Source organism: Hippocampus zosterae, chromosome 5 (assembly GCF_025434085.1).
Source record: "Hippocampus zosterae strain Florida chromosome 5, ASM2543408v3, whole genome shotgun sequence".
NCBI lineage: Eukaryota > Metazoa > Chordata > Actinopteri > Syngnathiformes > Syngnathidae > Hippocampus > Hippocampus zosterae.
Window position 1 is genome coordinate 6,762,773 of NC_067455.1, and position 23,747 is coordinate 6,786,519.

The window sequence follows — 23,747 nt, forward strand, 5'->3', positions numbered from 1 at the left end:
AAAATGAGGACAACAGAACTTTGGGAATCAAAGGAACAAATATTTGAACATCCGCATGGTTAGCAAAAACCTGCATGAGTTTCAAATACCAGCACGGAGCCACGTAAGAGCGCATTAGCAGTGTTACCAATGTGTTAAAAGCGCAACAACAGGTGGTGTGCGTAATGTGCGCGCGCGCGCGGATCTGTGAACGAGCGTGTGTGCGCGCGCGTTTTGCAGCCAATTGTTGCCAAGCGCCTGCGAGGTGGAGCTTCTTTTTCTCGGCGCGACTCATCCAAGTCATCATCCGACCAGCAGCGCGCAAGCAACGGGCACTGAGGACGCGGCAGACCCGCTTGGAAGGAAGCCAACACGGGGAGCGTTAAGCATAGGATTCTTTTATTATTATTATTATTATTATTCAATAATTTCTGACCATCTTTTTTTGGCGACGATGAGCATAAAGATGAACGCGCTCCATCATCATCATCATCATCACCTTCTCCTCCTTCTCGCGGGGCTTTTTGCCGCCGCTGTGACGGCAAAGCCGGCCAGGCTGAAATTCGTCGTGCACGGTAAGTAAGCACAGCTGCATTGTGGTTATTAAAGTATTAATCTCACTTTTTTTTAATTTTATCCACGCGTCCAAATGAGTTTTGGACGCCTGGCGGGGGCAAATCAATTAGTCCTGAAAATGTCCCCTCCCCCCTCCCCCAGTTGCTGCTGAAGTCAATGAAATTGATTCCATATTTGGGGGAAAAAAATAATACATCAAGACATTATTTGCCAAAAGATTCCGTCCGATTATGAAGATTTGCTTCAGGTCGGCGCGGGCGGGCTGCTTCGTGCGCGCTTTAACAATTAGCGCACCGAGACGCCTGTCAATCACGCGCGGGCACCTACACACACGCATGCAACCTCCATCCTGCTCGCGCGCGCGCAAACACACACGCACACACACACATACACACACACACATACACACGCACGCACGCACACGCACGCACGCACACACACGCACGCACGCGCACGCACGCACACACACACACACGCACACACAAGCACACACACACACACACGCGTCGAGGCTGCACCCTCGACGTGAAATATGGCCGCGTGGAGGCGGCGCGCGGCTCCCCGCGTCCTTGCGGGGCTGCAATGCGGGGCCGAGCGAGGCGGCTGCAGCAATCAACACGAGCCATCAAATAACACCCAGTGCACGTGCACGCCAATGTGCTTGCATGTATGTGTGTGTGTGTGTGTGTGTGTATGTGTGTGTGTAAGTGCGCGGAAAATTTACGGCTTGTTATTAATTCCACTCACATTTTACACCTCACACCTCCTGCTAAAGAGGGGGAGGGGGTGCTGTGTACGTGCGCGTGCGTGCCTGCGTGGGCTGGATCTGGATTTTCTGGATCCTCTGGACACCCCCCCAATAATAAAACGAGCTTGAAAAAACAGGGCACTAAAGATGACGTACAAGGCGACATTCATTGCAATGCAAAGCACGCACACACTAGCGCGCGCACACACTGCACAATTCGACCAGACTGGCAGACAACAAGGTGAAGCATTCTGAAGTCGTACATGTGAGGTCTTTGAAGAGGCTTTCGATCCTCGCTTGACCAGCTGAGGAGGCGGTCACGCCGAATTTAAGAGGAAAAAAAAGTGCACGGCTGTATAATAGGACGATAAAATGAATAGAAACAGATCGTCGTGCCATTAAATGTCAAATTTTCACTGAGGGGTGTACTCACTTTTGTTGCCCGCTGTTTCGATATGAATAGCAGGATATGAGTTATGTTGTGGGGACGGTGCTCGTCGATATGTAAGATGGACACTGGCTACTTTTTTAATGTGGCAGAGTGCATCTGTAGAAGATTCTCTCGGTGAAATTTGTGGTGAAGAAAGGACATCTTTACAGAACAACGTCACCATGCAGCTGCAGACGAGTGCCTCATGGGGACGATAAACACACAAATGAGTGTGTCATGGCCGTCATATTTCTTAGACAGAATTTGGTATTTTGTGGCCACATATGAACCTTTTATACGCACAATAAATCTATATTGTGGCAGCAATGAGTAAACCTGACCGTACATTTCCGCTTTTGTTGTTTTTCAAGAAAAGATCTTTCTTTTCTTTGCCTTCCTCCCGGTGTAATTACGTGTTTTTAATGAGAATCTCATTAACTGCTGAAACGCTCCCGTGAGGACCTCGCACCATTGTACATTTTTAATGAATCCACAACAATCACAGCTCACAAGTCCAACATTCATTCTCCTGCTTATCTCTTTGAAATGTTAATCGACAAGGGCAGGCATAATTCACCAGATGAATTCATAAAACATGTTACGGCCATCTTTTACAGCACTCCGAAAAGTACCCCCAATTATATTTGAATGACTCTTAGTGGATGACATTGACCAAAATCTATCTACTTTTGAGTTTTTTAAAAAAATGGTTTGGGAAGCTTAACTTTAAAGCTGACGTGTAGATCTGACTTTAAAAATGATCTTCCTTTGAATCAAAGCGAATCGTTCCAAAGAGATCGATCTCTTGTGGTGCAATTCCATGCGCAGACCATTTAAATCATAAGCGGTTTTCCGAATCCGTTTTTTTTTAATTCATCCCAGGAGACACATCTGACATTGTAGGGTGTTGCATCTCGGCAAGTGGGTACTACTTGCCAAACTGTGGAGCCCACAGAGTGTTGTGAAAAGAAACAATTTTCACTGCTGAAGGCAGCACTTCATACATTTGTTAGTTAGTGTGTGGCCCATGCAGCAGACACACCGCCAAACAAAAATGCAAATGACAGAGACAATGGAATTGCTTAGCTTGAAAATTGGAGCTGTTCACCTCAGCCTGTGTTCCGAGTCATAGGCGCAGAAGCTCGGTGTGACATTTGTGTTTCCAAAATGTTTTGATCATTTGGGATGGTTCGGAATTTCTCTTGGATAAAAATCGGCAGGAATTTAAGTGGAAAGAGTTCCACTCACATCTACACACAAATGAATCAAATTCCACTCCTGACTGGGCCACGCCCCCTACAAGGTAGACATCCAAAACACGTGAAAACAGTCCGTACCATAATTACACTTCATGAAATCAGTTTCCTTCATGATGTATTTTATTGCATTGCATTTGAATGTGGTGGGTTTTTTTTTGGGGGGGGGGGGGGGGGGACTCTGAACGGATTACTGGCCTTACAATTCATTTCAATGGGATCCTTTTATTTGACTGTGAGTAAATGAAGAGCGGCGGCCCGGTAGCCCAGTGGTTAGCACGTTGGCTTCACAGTGCAGAGGTACCGGGTTCGATTCCTGCTCCGGCCTCCCTGTGTGGAGTTTGCATGTTCTCCCCGGGCCTGCGTGGGTTTTCTCCGGGTGCTCCGGTTTCCTCCCACATTCCAAAAACATGCATGGCAGCCTGATTGAACACTCTAAATTGTCCCGAGGTGTGAGTGTGAGTGCGAATGGTTGTTTGTTTCTGTGTGCCCTGCGATTGGCTGGCAACCGATTCAGGGTGTCCCCCGCCTACTGCCCGAAGACAGTTGGGATAGGCTCCAGCACCCCCCGCGACCCTTGTGAGGATCAAGCGGCTCGGAAGATGAATGAATGAATGAATAAATGAAGAGTTTGATCATGGAATGAATTCAAACGCTCTGTAATATTTTCTGAATGTTATATTCATTGTCCATTATACCGCGCTACACACGATAGCTGCTCCGCTACAATGACAGTTCAATAACATTTGACCTGGACAGAAGCTTTTGTCTGACGTGTCGTTGTCTCGACTCCCCCAGAACCGTCTCGCTTCCACTTTGACAAGCCCGAGAATTACATTAGCATGTATCACCAAGAGGGCAGCGACACACTCTACGTGGGCGGCCAGGCTGTCATCTACGTGCTCACTTTCAGCAACAGAGGCGTACGTGATGTGCAGGTATTTATGGATTTATTTATGATTAATTCACTTTGACTCTGACGGGTCATCGCTCCACAATGTTGTGCTTACATAGTGGGGGAGATATCCCCATCGTCATCGTTTGCGTCCGTAAGACGTGTATGAAGGATATCGAATACATACTCAAAAGGCTTTGATATCAAACAATTGTGAGCTACTCCGAGTATTGATGAAAATGGAGTGCTTTACTAACTCAGGAGCTCTCCCCAATAGATCCCGGCGCCGTCAGACCAGACAGCCATCGACACCTGCAAGGCTAAGGCGGCGCCCCTCGAGGTAGAAGCGCTTTCTCGAGTGCGACTGTCCAACCAGCCTTCAAAGTGCATCTTCATCATCTGTGATCATCTTCACCATCATCATCATCATCATCACCTTTGTCGGTCCGAGCTTTGTGCCACGTTTTACTCGTAAGCTTTAAACACCGCCATGATGGAAATCGATCAAGCTCGCAAATGATATCGTCAGTTGCTGGAATCCAGCGAACTCTGCCAACTTTTTTTTTGGAGGGGGCGGGGGGTTACTGGTGGGGAGGGAGGGTGGTATTTTGGGGCAACTCCCTGTCCTACAGAATTTTCAAGAAATAAATATTCCTTGGTGGAGGTACCGAAATTTAATCTCATTTTTTTTCTATTTACGAACGTCTCTTCATACGAAAATTTATATCAGAATTTTGGGGGGGCTTGGTGCGGATTCGGGCATTTACATGGAAAACATATCTACTTATAAAATTTTCGAGACGCACAGAATCGAATATACAGTAGTGGCTGCGGTTGCATTATGCATCCACTAGATGAAGCTACCCTAAAGGGATTATACAATACAATACAGCTTTATTGATATCGATATTTCACAACCGCTGCAGCTGTAACAAAGCGCTTTACTGAAGATTTAAAATTCTACGTCCAACTAATCAGAATATTGAACCACGTATAAGGCGCATCGGATTACAAGGCGCACGGTCGGCTTTTGAGAAAATGGAATGCTTTTAGGTGCGCCTTCTAGTGAGGAAAAATATGGACGGATGATTGAACATTATCACAGCATAGTGATCCAATCCGACCATCCCTCCGTGGATCTCGTCTCATGTTTGCACCCTCGCCTCTCTTCAGGCTCGTACTTCAGCCGTGGCTTCCTCGTCTCACTTTTGTCATCTGTTTACCTCGCAGCTGGAGTGCGACAACTTCATCACGGTCATTGAGAAAGTCAACGACACCTTCATCGTGTGCGGGACAAATGCTGGCAGTCCTCGCTGCTGGATGCTGGTGAGCGGTACACCAAACATGAATACCAGCTAAACATCCTGACCCACTTTTTGTGGTTGGAAAAAAAAATGCACGATACCTTTCCAAGTACGGCATCTTTTATGCCTTTTTGTGACTCTTCCGGTCTCTTTGTATTTTTGTTGCAACCTGATCAAACAAGGCGCAGTGATTTTAAACTGGGTTTTAAAGCCAGTGTAGGGATTTCAGGTTAGGGTTGAAAAATACCTTTCATAGCCTTGGTTCATATAATATGGGTTAATGTTTTAAATTAGGGTTTGAAGCCTGGGTTGAGGTTGGGAGTTCGATTTTCAGGGTAAGAGTAAGGCTTAGGTGAAAGGTTGGCTTGAGGTTTCAAAAAGCAGGACTGTTTCAAACCTGAAGTAGGGCTTCAAGTGAGGGTATCAAAATATATTTTCAAGTTACTTTTCCAAAATAGCTTTTCGAGCTTGATTTAGGGCTTGAAGATCGGGTTTCAAGTTCGGAAAATATTGTCCCAATCTGATCATGTGATCATTAACCCATTCATGCACAAATAATGATAATCCGATAAACTGTCCACTATGGTAACCGCTGTCCCTGAAAGGGTAAAAGCCGGTGTTCATGTTTCAAGTCTGGGTTGTGGTTTAAGCTCAGGGTTAGAATTCTACGAACCGGTCCCGAGTGTCAAACATGTCTACGTGCAGGTTAACGACACAGTGCTGACTGACATCCAGGGTGTTGGGCAGATTGGTTCGCCCGCCGACATCTCCCCGCCGTACCCCTCGCAAAAGTCCATCAGCCTGCCTGCAGGTAAACCAGCGTGTGTGCGCCGGAGCAGCACCGAACGCCATCGGCGTACTGTAAAAATGTTGATGTTCATCCACTGGAGCCAATAAAGCGCAGCCGTTCTTCGTCAGTCTTCGTCAGTCTCACAAAGATAACGCATTTTTGTTCCTCGGCGCCCCAGGCGGATAATTTTCCACACATTAACTGATCTAACAACAAGATCTAAACGATCTTTTTCCAGAGTATACCGTAAAGGTTTCTTTGTATACAACAGCGCAGAACGGTTTTAATTTAGCTATGTTTCGTCAAAGTGCTTACAAAGGCAACAGCAGCTTGGGGAAACATGGCAGGTCAATTCGATACAGTATATAGCGGACAAAATCCTGCTCGGAAAAAAAAGGTACATTTTAGGTCACGCTTTTAGACAGAGATTTTGTTTTGATGACATCGTTCATCATGCGAATGATTGGGAACCAATCAGGGTGGAGCTTTTTTGAGTTACAAAACATTCCACATACTTTTGGAAGCCAGACGTTCAGTGTCGAAGAATGACAATAGCATTAACAATGATTCTGCGTGTTGTATCACACCACTTCAATGACAAATAAAGTTCCTATTAGCGCACAGATGTTGACTGACCATTGTTGACGTAAAATTTGGGTTGACAAAGCCGGAGTTCCACTTTGCACCGCCGCCCTCACTCCCTGCCGCCAGTCCCGAGATCCCACCGGCATGAATATTTTAAGAGTAGCCAGAAGCTAGCGAGGCTAACCGCTATTCTCGGCCACCGACGTTTTATTTTTGTACTTATGTGTGTCGCCTCGTTGGCTGGACGTTTCGCAGCTCCACGCAGCGTTATATTCCGGTGATGCTAGCAGACGGACAAGTCCAAAGTTCTGGCCAATTGGAAAATAAGACGCTAAAAACAGATGATAAGCAATTTGTTGATTTCGTGCCGTCACTTCAAGCGTGGAATGTTGAGGCAGGGTAGTAAAATCGATTTTGTTGATGATGTAATGATCGGCTGATTAAGATACGAAGGCGAAAAAACGTCTATTCAGCAATAACAACACGGGGACTGGGGCCGCACATGGGGCCCTCAAGTGGCCCTAATGGAAGACATAATCCGACTTGCGAGCCAGCGTGTGGACTGTGCGTTGGCATGACCGCTTTCGAGCACCTCATTGTCGCAGTGAGCAAAACACCCGTGATAGTACGGCGGGATATAATCCACAAACAGTCGCAATCATTTTTCTCGATCGTAGCAGTCGTATTTGATTGACAGTTGACAGGTCCGTGGGGCGAGTGGATTTTTGACGCATTCAGAGAACACACCCAGAGCATTCCAGAGCTAAGACAAGAACTTTACTTTTCATGATTTTGAAACGTAATTTGAACCTCCTCGGCATGCAAATGTATGAGATTTTTGTTGCATGACATCATCCAGTGCTTGCCACAAACCGCAGAGCAGAGGTTGAGTTAATGAGGTCTTAATTATTCCATGTTTAACGACGATCGCTATGGAAACGAACCCGAAAAGGAGACCGACGTGTGTTGGTGGCTTTCAGCCTCCTGCTCCGTTTCGCCGCGACTTCCTCTTTATTGCGTTTAATGTCCTCTCCTCTGCATTCACATCTTTCACTCAGTCATCCATCAGGCTCCATTTTGGCCTTTCCTTACCTGCTGCTGTCAATTCTCCTCAGATGGGAGTCTGTATTCAGCCATGTCGGCGGTGGGCGGTCACGTCGGCTCCATCCGCCGCACCTTTGGGCCCCAGAAGCTCCTGAAGACGGAGAACGTTTGGTTGCTGAGTTAAGTAGGAGGAGTTGGCACGGAAACAAAGCGAGTGTGGAAATCATCATTGTGTTTAGGTTACGGGTGGCAATGTTATCTCACATTGTGAGTCGCACCAAAAAAAAGTGAAAATGTTGGCGCTGGGTTCTAGAGTTGGGGTTGCAAAATACTGTTCCAAGATTATGCTAAAGTTAGTGTTTTTTTTTAAAAAAGGGTCAGGGTTTCAAGACAGCATTTGGGTCTGAAACAAAGGTTACGGTTGCAACGCACAGTTGGGATTTCAAGTTCAGATTGAAAGTCTTGGAAAGAAAACGTAACACTGGCGTTAAAATTCTAACTCATTTTAAAACCCAAACAGCTTCTGCTTTGGTTACGGTCAGTGTCTCATGTTGACATCTCCCCAACTCAGACCCTCAGTTTGCTGGAGCCGCCATCATCCCGTCTACCCTCAAGTATAAGGAGGAGATCTATTTCTTCTTCAGTGAGTTCAACAAGACCGCCCGAGTGGACGAGGAGCCATACCGGGCCCGCATTGGCCGTATCTGCACGGTAAGGACAGATCCCAACGCCCAATCACACCCTCTGTCACACGAGTCCTTTGGAATATTCTGGAATGGGGTTGTCAAAGCTTTTGGATCGAGAGAAAAACAATGTTCCAAGGATCCCCCCTCATGATCCAAATGTCATAGGTCAGAATCTTTCAGAAACGAAAGTCAGGCCAAAGACACAATTTGCCAAAGTAACAATTGCGATCTTCTGAGACAAAATTAGTCACCAAAGTCATCATTTAGTGAACCCCCGCACATTCCATAGGTGGACGAGGGCGGGATCAAGAACCTGCTGACCGACTCGTGGACCACCTTCATGAAGGCGCGGGTCATGTGCGGTGCCGGAAACACTCAGCAGCAGTACAACAGGATGAAGCAGGCAGTGGTTCTGACCGCAGAGGACAAACGGGCTGGTGTCATGTATGGCCTCTTTTCCAACGCCTGGTGAGCTGGAATGCCAACTGACTCTCTTGCATGTTTGATCATCTGTCAATCAGTCACTCTTTACCAGCGGTAGAACCGTAATCCGTTCCGACAATGTAACTTGTGGGCCTTCATTTCCAGGGGCAGAACTGTGATCTGCGCCTACTCCATTGAAGACATCGACCAGGCCTTCTCCACGTCCAAGCTGAAAGGCTACAGCAACTCCTTCATTGGAAATCGACCCGGGATGGTAAGGACATGCGGTTGAACTGCTCGCCCCGGGTCGAGTTCTCTTTCCGTTCCAACTGGTCGTCATTCAGTCCTTTTTCTCGCAGTGCGGTAATTACAATTGCTTGGCGGGGGGTTCAGGACTTATGGCTTTAAACCAAGGCTTGTGTTTCAAGTTACAGATTCATTGGGATTAAGGCCTGGGTTAGGATCAAATTATGGTTTACAGCACAGTGGACCAGGGCTATTCATGGGCATCGGGACCAGGCCCAACTACCGATAGCAAAAACCCAGTGAATACTTTTTCCCATTCTAATTGCATTGGCGTGTTTATAAACAAACATTATTGAATAAGCCGACATAAACCAGTAAAAAGTGATTTAGATGAAAAACGGGGTTGATTCCTTACCCCAATTCCCAGTGACAATCCCTTGGCAAACCAGGTGCCACTGTGGGCTGAATATACAGGAAACGATTGAGTAGCTCATTGCTCTGATGAGGTTATACATAATTGGTATCCTTCCACTCCGACCAGTTCTGATTCCGTTACTTCTCCTCACAGTGCGGTCGAAAGAATTCTTCTGCAGCAAATGACCTCAAAAACCTGGGCGTGATCCGATACCACCCGGAAATCGAGGACGTGATCCGGCCGGTGGGCGTCGCCCCGCTGGACCTGCCGATGGACGACCAAATCACACACACTGTTGCGGACATCGTCCTGGCTGTCAACGACGAGCACTACAGTGTCCTTTATCTCGGAACAGGTAAATTCGCTATCCTGCAAGTTGTTGACTTTTGGGACAGTAATAGTCTTCTCACACTGGTCCACATGTGAACCAGTCAAAATGAGATCAGATTCTTTCCTCTTTGACTGGAAAAGCAGCCACGGTGATCTGGCAAAACTGACCGTTGACGCTGATTTTGAACTGCCATTTTTCGACAAAAAGCCAGTCAACTCTTGTCCCTGGGATGTGAATAAGGCAGCGCAAAGCCAAATGGAGACAAACTAAGCCCCGGGCCAAAAAACAGAAACCAACTGCCACTGCCAGCAGCTGAGTGTGAAAGGTTATACAGTACCTGGCACTGATTCAAGATTGCTTTTTTTTGGTGTGCAACAAGGAACAAAACAATCCCACTCAGGTTCGCATACTGACAACACCCATCCGTTTTGCAATCCGCTTATCGTCACGAGGGTCGCAGAGCGTGCTGGAGCCCTGAACAGGTTGCCAGCTAATCACAGGACACACATAGACGAATAACCGTACGAGCTCACAATCACACCCAGGGACAATTGAGAGTGTTCCATTAGTCTGCCGTGCTTGTTTTTATTGGTGGTAACCGGAGTACCCGGAGAAAACCCACATAAGCACGGGGAGAACATGCAAAAACTCCACACGGGAAAGCCGGAGCTGGAATCGAACCCTGCTGCTCTGCACTGTGAGGCCGACATGCTAACCAGTTGACCACCGTGCCACACCCATATATACAACAGCACAGACTAAATGTGGGAAGAACAGCACAGTTCTTTGATTTAATAAGTCCTCTTTGTGTATGACATTGTTCATAAACCTTCCACATATCAGTTGTGACCATGAGCGGTGAGATACAGTATTTGATTTCGATGCAATCAAACACGCACGTCACCCAGCTGCCGTCGCTCTGAGAAGGTCCTCCGAAAATTGCAGAGGGCCTGAGGGAGATCGCCATGGCAACCATCACAAGTCTTGCATGTGCACGACTCTCTCGCTGCGCTCGTGTTCACAGGAGATGTCACATCTATCGGCTTAGCGTCTTTGCAAACAAATTCACAGCGCCGTCAGTCCAACATGAGAGACTCGGTTGAAGCTAAAAATAGCAAAAGAGAAAACAATTGAGAGAGAACCGCACAACGCCTCTCACTGTCAGCGAAATGAAGTGTGGCAGCAACAGGAGGGGTATGGCCTGATGGCCGGAAAAAGAAAATGGAGCACACTGACGTCTGAAGAAGGATGAAATCGCTTGTGCCTTTTCACAGAGGCTCGAGAACGTTTGCGTCTACAAGGATGACTAGGCGGCAAATAAAAAATTGAATCAAAGCGGAAAGCAGCCACACTGCCAGAAACATGATGACAGTGGGAGACCATTTGTGCCCCTCAAGATTCAATCAACAATGATGGGGCTGATCATTGGACTCCAAGGCAACTGGTTCTACCTTTTCCATGTCAAAAACATCATGGTTGTACTTTCCGAGGCGAAAGCCTCGTGCAAATCTTCAGCTCTGCTACCCTTTGGAGAGCTTCTTGACATCAATAACCACACACACAAAGAAACTGAAACAAAACCATTAGCCCGGCTTCATATAATAGCTAGCAAAGGGGGAAGAATTCCACGAATCGGCTCTCAACGGAAAAATTGGGAAGATTCTGAAAAATGACTGATGCAGTCAAATTAATTTTGTCGCTAATTTTGGACACACTATCCAAGACTCGAATCACCATCAAAGCCCCATTGCCCTGCTGTTAACATTTTTCAAGGCGCGTGAAGACATTTGATGTGAACCAGGGACTTTTTTTAAGACTTTTGATTCTTGCCGACTATGCGATTTCCGTCTTTATTAGTAGTCAAAATGCTCCCATAGTGCTCACCTAAATGAGCGGCCTGCATTTAGTTATTAGTTATCCTAGCCAAGTTTCTCCCTCTTCTCCGATCCGCTCTCCTCATGACGTTGGCTAGAAACTAGCATTAGCGGTTAGCCGTAGTTTTGCTGTTGAGTCTACCACACTAAAGACAAGACAGTATACCTTCACAGGTTTAAATTCCCAGTATAAGTCACACGTAAAATGGACCAAGCGGCTTTAAAGACGACATCTTATGAAGAAGTGACTTCTTCGGTTTGAGTATACAAATACTGATGTGTCTGAAACGCTTGTCCAAGCTAAACCCCAGCACAACTTTTTGGCCTTTCTCCAAGTGTGCAAGCTTTCCAATAAAGAATGTTGTTCGACAAAAACGAATGTGTCCACTCAGCAGCTGAAGTTCTGCACTGTCACCCGTTTTCAACCCGCAGTGCCACCTGCCTGCCTGCTGCTGCTGCCATGTTGGTGCTGATCCACTTTCTTGATAGCAAAGCTGGAAATAGAATAAACCGGATGAAATGCGTCACGTTATCTTAGACAAAGGAGTTTTTTTTTTTTTTTTTTAAGTTTGAGGACAAGAAGTTAGGGAAGCAAAAGAAGAACCGTGCTGGCGATGAGATGAAAGGCCTCATTGTACTACACAAATATTCCCTCTGGGATTATTTGTCAGACCGCTACAAATCTCCAAGAGGAAAATCCATTGATATATATGAAAAACAAAAAACATCAACACTAATCTTTTTTTCTCGTCATCAGTGCCATGAGAAACTGGTTCACTTTCTTTCTCTGTGCTGGCATTTCAGGCTGGTTAAAGCCAAATCGGGTTCATCACAGATTTTCATTGCAGAGTTTTTACACTAAACAAGCAAGTCCGAATTTCACCTTTTCATGCTATTTTTACATGGTTTGGTCGAACATTTAGGCGTGAACATATCTATTTTCTTTTGACGTTTCTTTTGATTGGTGTGAGTGTTTGACAGTGAACTTCAATTCGCATTGACAAATACTGCCACTGCATGGACACTTAGTAACTCTAAGGAGGGGTTTGGTCACAAGAAAAATTCACTGATTTATTACATGTGAAAATGTGAAATGTTGGTCCAGATTTTAGCAAGCATCATGGAAGTTGTCATCTTTGATTTGCTTTCACGGGCCACTTAAAATGATGTGGTGGGGCCACATCTGGCCCCCGGGCCTTGAGTTTGACACCAGTGTGATAAGGCATAAAAAGTACATTTGAATAAATTTAGATGTGGATTTGAGGTTGTTTGAGGTGTCAAACTCTATAAGGAAAGACAATTTCCTTATATGGTCTCTCAATATTACAAATTTTTACCAGCGATTTACGCGGTTCACTGCCCAACCTGAAAAGATAAACTGACATTCCAAGATAAGAAGCTCAGTTTCTTCCTTCATTTTTGTGTGGTTTCTTCATTTTGACCCAGCAGCCCTCCTACGAATGGAAGCGGTCCAAAGAATTCTGATTCTGTCCGCTTTGTCTTTGCAAACAGAACAGGGAAAAGTGCTTAAAGTTCTTCACAGCAGCAATGGGGTGTTTATCATCTCCCAGTACTCCATGTTCCGCAATGAGGGGCCTGTCCTCAACATGGCCATCAACCCCCAAAAGGTACGCAGAACACCACGGCGCTCCCGTGTCTTGTGAATCGATAATTTATGCTCTGAATCGAGATGGATGAGGCCACTTGGTATTCCATTCTAGATTTCAAAGAGCAACCATTAAAAACCAGGCTAAAAATTGAGCCGGGATGCCCGTCTGAAAACAAAGCAGCTTTTACCTTGATTGCAAAGCCAATTAAATCCCCGAAGCGATCGAATGGCGGTTGTAAAAGGAAGCTGCGTATTTGCCGCAGGGTCACTTGTACGTTGCCACGGCGATGGAGGTCCAACGGCTGCCGCTGGCCGACTGCGGTCGCTATGGCGACACGTGCCGCGAGTGCATCCTCTCCAGGGACCCGTATTGCGGCTGGGACAAGGCAAGGAGGAGGTGCATCGCCATCCCGCCAGGATATAACGTCACGTCGGGGTACGTTGGCACAACAGTCTATCACTCTCAAACCAGTCACGATGATTGAAAGGAAGCTTCGCAAGAAGACGCGTTCAGGTGCTGACGCGCTTAGGGTCAAGAAAAGTTTTTTTCCCCCGACAGATTTTTGCAATAGTTATGACTTGTTTTTAGAAAAGGCTGGGCAATTTGGCCTAAAAATAAAATCCTCCCCCAAATCAATTTCCAATTTGAAGTGGGCAATTATTTTTTGCATAGGGCCACATGAGAACCAGAAAATATTATGGAGGGTCGGATCAAAAGGGTGAACTAAATTCGACATAATATTAATTGGATTTCTTTATTTAAAAAGCAGTATTTTGAGTTTTTTGGCACGTTTTTCAGACTAAGAGCACATTATTCTGTCGTATCGAATGGGATTTGCTTGACTTGGCGCTACTGCGGGCTTCCGTATCGTCTCCCCCTTCCTCCCTATGCTCTGCAACTTCAAGTAACTGTGCCCCCTGGCGTTGAAATGCCTGTCATTACAAGTACAAATGAAATGGATGCAGTCATTGACATCGAACCGTAATTGTGTACCAACCTTCGACGGGCCGGATTGAAAAGACCAGCGGGCCAGAGTTGGCCCGCGGGCCGTAGTTTGCCCACCTGTGCGCTAAACAGTCGACCGCCGAGCCGCCCATCAGCATCTTGAATTAATTCATGAATATTTTAACTGCCCAACAGTTCAACAGAAAACAATGAGCAAACTGCATGGCTCGGCTAAACTGAAATCAATCAATAAAGTGGATACATTTCCCAGCCCGAGAGTTTGTGTAACTCGTTGCTTCAGGAATATGAGTTCTAAAACTTTGCGATGCGGGTTGCTCAGTGCCTGTACATCCAGTGCCGGAGTTAACATCCGCATTGCTGGTGCATATTATGGTGCAGATTAGGTTGTGCTGAGAATCTGACCCCCTCTTCTGCTCTCCTTCTTCGAGTCCATATTTAAAATGTCCATGCAGCACTTTACAAGGGTTTTCCTGTTACGAAAGACAGTGATAAGCAAATTTTGGACGCAGTTGTATCATTTGCATGCTTTAAAGTGCACTTGCAGGCTCCTAATTGCTTGGTGAGAGTCTTTAAGAGCAATCCGTCTTCTGTGTCATCTCTCCTAACAGGATGCTCATTCAGAATCTGGACCAATCCAACTCATCGGTGTGCGGGGAGGCTGCTGGTGAGCCCTTTATCTGCCCTCAAATGCTCTCTGTATCTTAATTAAAGCAGCGGTCCAAAGATGACTATCACTTAATTGAGCCGAGTGCTCAAAAACCTGCAGGCGGGATAATTTCTTCCATGAAAGCCAACTTTCGAGTCCGCAATGCAACTATAACCTCCGAATGGTGGCGACAAGCATCGCCTTGCTCATATCATAAGTTTCAAGTCTATAAAGGAGACGCTTAGAGTAACGACGCCGACTGTCGCTTCTCGTAAATCACTTTTTTTAATCTTACTTCAAGTCTGTTGTGTTATTCTTATTTCACAGTTTTACAACAACATTTTATTGACGGCTTCCAGTCCTCCTGTTGTAAATTCATGCAGTGCAGCCTCTGTGACTGGTGCAGTCTTTGGATTTATGCAGCCGAGTCACTTTAATTGCTTTACAGCAATTGCATTTTTTTTTTTGCAGGCATAATTTTTTGCAGCCTGTTCGGAGCAGTCTTAGCAATTAATGAGCTGCCCTTACAAATAGGACACCATTGTTGGAGCCGAAGGGAAAAATATTGCTTCTGTTTTCAGGTGATAAGTACCAACGAGCTGTCAGTCATACGAAATGTGGAGGTGGAGTGACCATTTATAAAGTATAAACGACATACTCTGCATTTTTTGGGGATAATTTAACCCTTTTCAGGGACAGTGGTTACTACAGTGGACAGCTTATCATGTTACCGGTTTTCCAGGGTGCATAAAGATATCCTTTAATAGTCTCACACTGGGGAAATTTACAGCCTCCAGCAGCAAGAATGTAGGTAGAAAGAAGAAAGAGGAAGAAGAAATAAATAAAGTAAAAGGACGAAAAGAAACTAGGTTAAAACAACTCAAATATATTTATAGAGCACTTTCAAAGAGTGACCAGGTGTCTTAATAACATGAGTGTTACATGTCAAAATATCCCACGGACATGGATTTACAGCACATTTATGCCCTTTTATTTTGCGTTGCCAAAATGAGTGACAGAACGGCCACAACGCCCCCCGCCCCACCACCACCGCCGCCGCCATGATTTTAATTACCATGACCATCCGCAGCTTGAAAATGGCGGCTGTTCATCCAGCCAAGCTGCCGAGTCAGGACCAAAGAAACTCAGTGCCAGGTGGTAATTAGTTATGTAAATGAGTCCTATTCTTTGGCGTTCGACTCAGCATGACTTAGATTTGTTCTTGATTTTACTGCTTGGTGCTTTCTACCGCCTTTATTACCATTTCGTCTTACTGTTTATTGTGTATGTTAAATCGCTCCATGTACAGCACTTTGTATGCAGCGATGGCTGTTTGAAAGTGCTCTAGAAATACTGTTGACTTGACTCGACACGTTACGCCATAGAATAGCTTGCCCAGAGACTTTTTTTTGGGGGGGCAGATCTCAAAAGATTGACTTGATTGTGTATTATAATTGACTGAAACTCAAGCCACCAATTTAGGACGTTCTTTGTAAAAAACGACGAAAGACTCGATTCCATTTTGAACTTGGTATTCAGGAGAATCGACTTGATCAACATGACTTGACACTTTGACTTTCATTTGATTTTAAAAACCGACATTTTGAAGATGCGGTGATTTGGAAAGACTTTTTATTTTTAATTAGCTATTTATTTTTGGGTGCGTAAGCAAACCTCACAAAGCAAGTACCATACAGGGAGCTCTGAAGATTATTAGATTTGGATTCATTGGATTACATTTTTGTAAAAAAATAAATAAATAAAAAATAAAAATCGTTAAAAAAGAAAATGGCAACACGATCATGTGAAATGTTAAATTTACAAACTATAAGCTGGTCATGCATTCAATTGAGATACAGTCATGAAAATAGAGACATTGGTTTGGGAATGATATCAAATTATACATATATTCATTCATTCATTCATCTTCCGTACCGCTTGATCCTCACTAGGGTCGCGGGGGGTGCTGGAGCCCATCCCAGCCGTCTCCGGGCAGTAGGCGGGGGACACCCTAAATCGGTTGCCAGCCAATAGCAGGGCACACATAGACGAACAACCATCCACACTCACACTCACACCCAGGGACAATTTAGAGTGTTCAATCAGCCTGCCATGCATATTTTTGGAATGTGGGAGGAAACCGGAGCACCCGGAGAAAACCCACGCAGGGAGGCCGGAGCTGGAAACGAACCCGGTACCTCTGCAGTGTGAAGCCGACATGCTAACCACTGGACTACCGGGCCGCCCTATTATACATATATATAAAATAAAAAATCATGTACATACACACATACACAGTATATATAAATAAAATATAATAAAGTCACATACATACGTATACTGTATATGACTATTTTTGACCCGATTTGACCCAAACCATGACGCGCTTGAAATATAGTGGACACTCCATTTGAGTTGCTCGAATAGATTGATTTTTGAAAGGTCAAGACTCGAAACGAGCTTATACTCCCACCTCTGGTAATGTCACACTTAATGACTCATAGATTAATCCATCGCAAGAAGTGAGCATAGTAGACCTTTTTCTCCAACTGTTCTCCAACAGCCCTCAAGCTGCGTCGCACCTCCCCCAGGCAAGTGTCGGTGCCATCCAACACCTCCATCTTCCTGCCCTGCCCGGTGCGTTCCTTCCACGCCACCTACCGCTGGGAAAAGGACAACTGTGTCAAGAACTACCCTTGCCTCTTCTCCGGCGACTTCTGCGTCCTGGGGCCGGCGGTGGACACGCCCCTGAGGGAAGGCGTCTTCCGCTGCATGGCCACCGAGGACGGGTTCAAGGTGGAGGTCATCTCGTTCAAGGTGGTCAGCCACGGCCGGCTGTTGGCCGCCTCGCCGGCCTCTACCGTGGGGCCGTCGCTGCTGCTCGCCATGGCCGCCCTTTGGCTTCATTAACCGCAGCTAGCGCTAACCACGTATCCTTAAATGACTCCCAGTTAGAGGATATGCGGGAGGTTTGGTTCACAAATAATTCCGGCGTGAGGTATCGCTTCAGATTGTGGTTCTCAACCCGGGGAATAATTTGCAATAAATTACGGCATATTGTATTTCATGACGTACATCCATGTGGAAATCAATGTGTCGATAAAACAAACATTACTGCTCCTTACCATCGTTTTGGCCCAAATAAAAAAATGAGAATATAATCCAATACTTTTGTTTTTTCAGACTATAGGGACCTTTTCCAGAATTAAATGAATAATATTCCTGAAGTAAAAATTTTATCTTTTTGAAATTTGCTTGTTAAAATGTAATATCTTGGAAAAATATGTCTTGCTGGAAATTTTCACAGAGACAAAATGTCTCTCTCCTTGCAAAGATCGAAACATTTCTTTCTTGAAAATCGAAATTTATTCTCATACTAATGCAACATTTTTATATTATTCCAACTTGTGTTTAGATTTTTGGATTATTCTTGGGGAAAACTTTGTCCTTGTGTAACACACACACACACACAAAATCCGACTGACGCGGCCTCCTAAACATATTTATAATTGCCAGTACATATTAATTGTTTAAACTCCAAATCTTAAAGCATTACCCGAAAAAAAAAAAGAAAAAAAAAAGATGACGAAGATGCTCCGGTAACAACCCAGGCTAAACTTAGCTCCTGCACAACAAACAAAGATCTTCTCAGTCGAGATGGATCACCTCACTGGATTCGTTTAAAAATAATGACGACTTTGAAATGATCTGAAATTGATTTGGGATTATAGTTTAGGATAATATTTACGGTTAAAGCAATTAATATCCGCGGTTATCAACCTTTTTGATGTTTTTTTTTCATTACGTGGGTTTTGATCGTCAACCTGGGTGAACATCGGGGATCAGCGTGCATTAGCACCAACGATGATGACGACTCTTTGTGAACCATCCCTCCCGCACTGTAAAAGCTAAACATATCCAATGGAGTTGAAAACAAAAATCAATACCAGGCCGATTGTTATGACGGTTTTTTTTTCTCGATATTTTGACTTAGATTGTGCTTCGTTGTGGATATGTGAAGCTTTACTACTGCTCGTACATCAGACATCTTGCATCACTTCTTGCATCTCATTGGTAGTTTTGGAAAAAAAAAAAAAAGGAAAAGTCTGGTATTGAGATTTTCAAAGCCTTAATACTTCTGGGACATCAACTCCTAAGCACAATTTTGCAGTCCAAGCAATTGCTGGGACTCGGGCAACATCGCTGGGAGGAAGAATCATCTTTCTTTTGTTGTTGTTAGTTTTTGTTTTTTTGACAGGAAGTAACGAGGATGAGTTAGAGCTCTTTGCCGACCACCACTGTGTCTCAGTACCTCCTCCTCAGAAAGGGGCGTTTTAGTTTTCTTTTGTTGTTTTTTTCTCGCATCTTTTTAACAAGATGCTTTCAGCCATGACACCTTGTTCACAGCTTTGCCGTTTCTCTTCGGCCTTTTTTTAAAAAGGTCAACTACATCGAGTGCAGCAACACCTTTGGAAAGTGAGCAGGACCAGAAAGGCTCAAATTAAGACTGGCCTTATATTGGGCCTAACTTAACAGTCTTTGGTTAAGGTCAGCGTGTTTGGTGCGGACCGAACGCAATTAGGTGGTCCTCGTAAAAGTATGGATGATACTGACTCAAAGTCCATTTTTCTGCTTTGACAAACCGTTGCAAATCAACATGTCTTGGCTTGTTTTCACATTGGGCTGGGCGATTTGGCCTGACAATAAAAATCTCTCATTTGTTTTCCCACAAAACTTCGATATCTGCCGTTAAATGACGTTTCCCCTTTTTTTCTTAAAGGGGAAGTCAAACCTTTTTTTTTTTACAATAATATCTTCTATGCAGCTCTACTAGTCGAAACACAGAATTCAGATTCATAATGTTTATGAGTTAAGCAGTAAAATTCACCGTTTTTTTTTTGTCCATCTCAGGGGTCGGCCATTTTGCTACATGCTGTCGACTGAAAATGACATCACCGTTGTTCAGGGCTCAGGTGACGACCAATCATGGCTCAGGTTCAGAGAACAGGTGAACCTTGATTGGTCGTTACCTGAGTGACTGTGATGTCAATTCCCCTTGACAGAGTGTGACAAAATGGCCGCCACCAGAGGTGGACAAAAACAGGTGGATTTTGCTGCTTAACTCCTATTTCTCTGGAACCTATTTTTTGTAAAGAAATTTGGGTTGACTTCCCCTTTGCAAAATCAAGAATTTGAAAAGTAATCACAAGGGGGCGGGGCCACCTTGGCTATGCTTTTGTGAACTACTCCATAAATACTGTTGACTTGACTTGAAAATCTTTGACTCGCCAAGCCACATCAAACTAAGAACCACCTAAATTGTGACCGATGGAACGCAAAGACGTGATCAAGGTGTCGCAAGACTCATTTTAACGCAGACCTCGTCAAAAGGGCAACATTTTTACCAGGAGATTAAAACAAAAAAAAAGGCTTGTGTTTAGATTTGTGATGTTCTGTATTTTATTGCTGCCAGTGCTGATTTCTACCATTGCTGCCTCTTTATGTGAACATTTGTCTCGATGCTTTGGGTCTTTTAAATGCCATAGTTGGAATGTGATATGTATCTGTTAGTTTTTCTTACCGAGTTTCAAAGCTGTGATACAAACAAACTTGCTCGTCCCAAGACAGAAGCTTCACGTACGTTCGGCGGTAACCGGCTGACGAAGGGAAGCCCTAGTTTCGCGTTTATCTTGGAAGAACATAAAGTCTGTGACTGAAGAGTCGTGTAGTGGATTAGAAAGTTCTCCAGAGTGCCGACAAATTATCCCGCAGTCGTGTCGGGCCATCCGCTGCGGCCCGGTTGTCATTAATAGCTAATTAGGAGCCGGCTCGCTGCGCTCTACATCTATTTGAGTTGACGAGCAGTGTGGATTGAGACGACGACGTTTCCTTTCTCGCGCGCTGCTTGCGGATCGGATTATTTGCGGTTTGACAACACTAAAAGCATTTAAAAATAGTCAGAATAGGAAAAATATATATTTTTTAATTCTGCATTGAGCTTTCATCAACATTCTTGACTCTTGGTGCATGTACATGACAACCGTGTTCATACAATTAGCTACTGAAGAAATGTTGCGTTGAATTTCCTCATTTTTTTTCTGACAATTGCATAAAAAAATTAAATTTCCTCTGGTTTCAGATACATTTTTAAGTAGATGTATAGTCTAGTTTACAAAAATGCATGACATCCAGATGATTTCATTTCATGCTACCATTTGATGAAATAAAATTGAGTAAATTCAGCAAAAAAAAATTCTGTGTACAGACTTCAGAAGGGGGGGGGGTAGTCACCAGACATGACTCGAGTCAAACCGAAATAATAATAATACATCACATTTGCAAGCACCTTTCATAACACTCAAGGGCACTGTACAACCAAGAGCAATAGTAAAACACTGATAAAATAATAAACAAAGAAAGAAAGATTTTAGGCGGGTAGGCAAGTGGGTTTTGAGCTCTGTTTTGAATATGGAAAGAGAGTCAATATTACGAATTCCAGAGTTTGGGGGCAGAGCGACCTGAAGGCTCTGCACCCCATCGTACTGAGACGGGCAGAGGGTAGAAAAAGGTGGAGGGAGGATGAAGAAGATGTGACAGATAGTGGGGGCAAGGTTATGGATGGCTTTGAATGTATAGAGAAGTAATTTGAAGTTGATTCCAAGTTTAACAAGAAGCCAGTGGAGCTGTCGGAGGATGGGGGTGATATGATGGAAGGAGGGGGTTCTCGTGATGATCCGGGCTGCTGAATTCTGAACAAGTTGAAGTTTATGGAGGAATTTATGATGGACACCGAAGAGGAGTGAGTTACAGTAGTCAATACGGGAAGTGACGACACTGTGAACAAGGATAGCGGTGGTGTGCGGAGTGAGTGAGGGACGGAGGCGGTTTATATTGCGAAGGTGGAAATAAGCGGAGGGGGTAATGTTATTGATGTGGGAGTGAAAGGATAGTGAACTGTCAAGGATGACACCCAGACTCTTCACCTGGGGGGGAAGGAGATATAGTGGCATTATCAATTATGAGGGAGAAACTGTCGGCTTTGTTTAGAGTGGATTTGGTCCCGAAAGACAAGTGAATTCAGAGATCATAGCTACAAATGTGCGAAGGCCGAATAGTACTGAATTATCGGAACCTAGCGTTAAGCTCTTTACAGCATTTTCAGCGTTCAAGGTATTTTTTTCGGTGGAGCTAAAATGGAGCCCCCGGTATGAGTTCCCCCTCACTCATGAGATGAGAGCTTGAACGGCTTTGTAAGTGGCTAAGCTGCACAATTGCTAGTTACTGACCGATAGTTATTATTTGTTACATTTCTACCACTACGGCTAGCTAGCTAGCTATGTCTACACGCCAAAAACGCATCTTCTCTGCACACCACAATTTACAGAACAGCTCGGAGTCATGATTTAAATTGCCAAACAAAAATGTGACGCTGCAGACGAGCCCTCCAGCTAAAACATGTAGGCAGAGATGTGTGGGCCACATTAACCTCGCAGTTTGGCTAATAGCTAGCTAGTCCAACATGAAGTAGACTTCATCTTGGTTAGACAGTACAAAGACTGGCCTGGGAGTTCGTTTTTAAAAAAAAAAGATGCAATGATGAATGTTTTCTTAACAGATAACTCACAAGTACAGGTACTGACTGACCCAAGACATGACTTGACTCATCGGAATTTGACTGGATTCTTGCCACAGTAACTTAAGACCTGCTTAAAACACCAAGGTTAAGATTCAAGAGTTACTTAAGACTTGCCCGGACTGGATGGAACTTGGTTTTCACTTCGACCGCTATGGTATCACCCGTGTCACGTTTCGAGCTGTCGACTAACTTCACGTACAAAAGCGAAGCATTTTGATACAAGCTCGTTGATACGAAGCCTCGGGTCTCCTTCGAGGCATATCGCAACCGAACAACCAGGACGTCGTCGCGTCAGGACCCGCCTGTGGTTTAAATGCAAACTTTCAGTCAACAAACTGAAAGGATCCACCACACTATCCACCTGTTGCTTTGGTTACTGCTGGCAGTCTGCATTTGAATCAGATTCCAAGCATGTGAAGCGTGTCTTTAAATGGCCGCCTGAGTGGAACTTGTCGGCCGCTGACCCACCATCTTTTGTCACGTGGCCTTCAGGGACGTGTTTATTGTGAACGAGGTGGCTCGCTGTCGTGTTGCTCTGAGGTCTCAAGTGATGTACATGAAATGTGCCCGCTGTCATTGTGTCTTTTTTTTTTGGTTAAATTCTTTCTACGGTACTTATAATTAATCATGATATAATAAAAATGCTGTTATTTTTAAAAAGGTCATATCTGGTGCAATAGATATTCATGTAACAAATCCTTATTGACATGTGATAACCAATAAAATGTGACGACAAAACAAACCGACACCGTCTTTATTTGACACCCGGGTATCCATAGAACGTTGCGAATTCAATTCCCAATAAAAATGAGTCAACTTAAAGTGACTTTTGTTTATTCCCGTTCATTCAAATTTCATTTTTTTCCATGACAACACACTGCCTCTGCCAGACAGTTGTAGGGCACACACAGATGAACCACTCACAATCACACCTAGGGACAATTTTGAGTGTTCAATCCGCCACGCATGTTTTTGGAATGTGGGAGGAAACCGGAGTACCCGGAGAAAACCCACGCAGAACATGCAAACTCCACACAGGGAGGCTGGAGCTGGAATTGTACCCGGTACCTCTGCACTCTGAGATCGACACGCTAACCACGAGCCCACCGGGCTGCCCAATGCCTAGACCAGTGTATCCCAAATTTTATTTATCAAAGGCACATTTTGTAAATGAAGGGACAGCGGTCACTACAGTGACATGTTATCGGGTTACAGGTTATCCTTATCGGTGCATGAAAGGGTTAAAAAGTTAATTATTTACTTTCTGCTATCTAGTAGAAAAGCGTTAAATCGTGTCTACCTGCCAC

The 23,747-nt window shown here is 44.6% G+C and overlaps 1 protein-coding gene across 1 annotated transcript; it reads left to right on the forward strand.

Moving 5' to 3' along the window:
- The first annotated feature begins 219 nt into the window (after window positions 1-219).
- si:ch211-113g11.6 (uncharacterized protein LOC559008 homolog) lies at window positions 220-23,182 on the forward strand. Its single transcript, XM_052066480.1, has 14 exons — window positions 220-554; window positions 3,788-3,927; window positions 4,162-4,224; window positions 5,115-5,210; window positions 5,894-5,999; window positions 7,679-7,786; window positions 8,179-8,318; window positions 8,583-8,761; window positions 8,882-8,990; window positions 9,531-9,732; window positions 13,095-13,210; window positions 13,455-13,627; window positions 14,767-14,822; window positions 17,368-23,182. Exons 1-14 carry the CDS (start codon window positions 434-436, stop codon window positions 17,712-17,714), a joined length of 1,956 nt encoding a protein of 651 aa, XP_051922440.1. The 5' UTR covers window positions 220-433; the 3' UTR covers window positions 17,715-23,182.
- Window positions 23,183-23,747: the final 565 nt, after the last annotated feature.

Coding starts and splice junctions, on each gene's coding strand:
- si:ch211-113g11.6 (XM_052066480.1), top strand. CDS start 434: ATGAGCATAAAGATGAACGCGCTCCATCATCATCATCATCATCACCTT. Junction 6,000..7,678: donor GTCCATCAGCCTGCCTGCAG/GTAAACCAGCGT, acceptor AATTCTCCTCAG/ATGGGAGTCTGTATTCAGCC. Junction 14,823..17,367: donor GGTGTGCGGGGAGGCTGCTG/GTGAGCCCTTTA, acceptor GTTCTCCAACAG/CCCTCAAGCTGCGTCGCACC.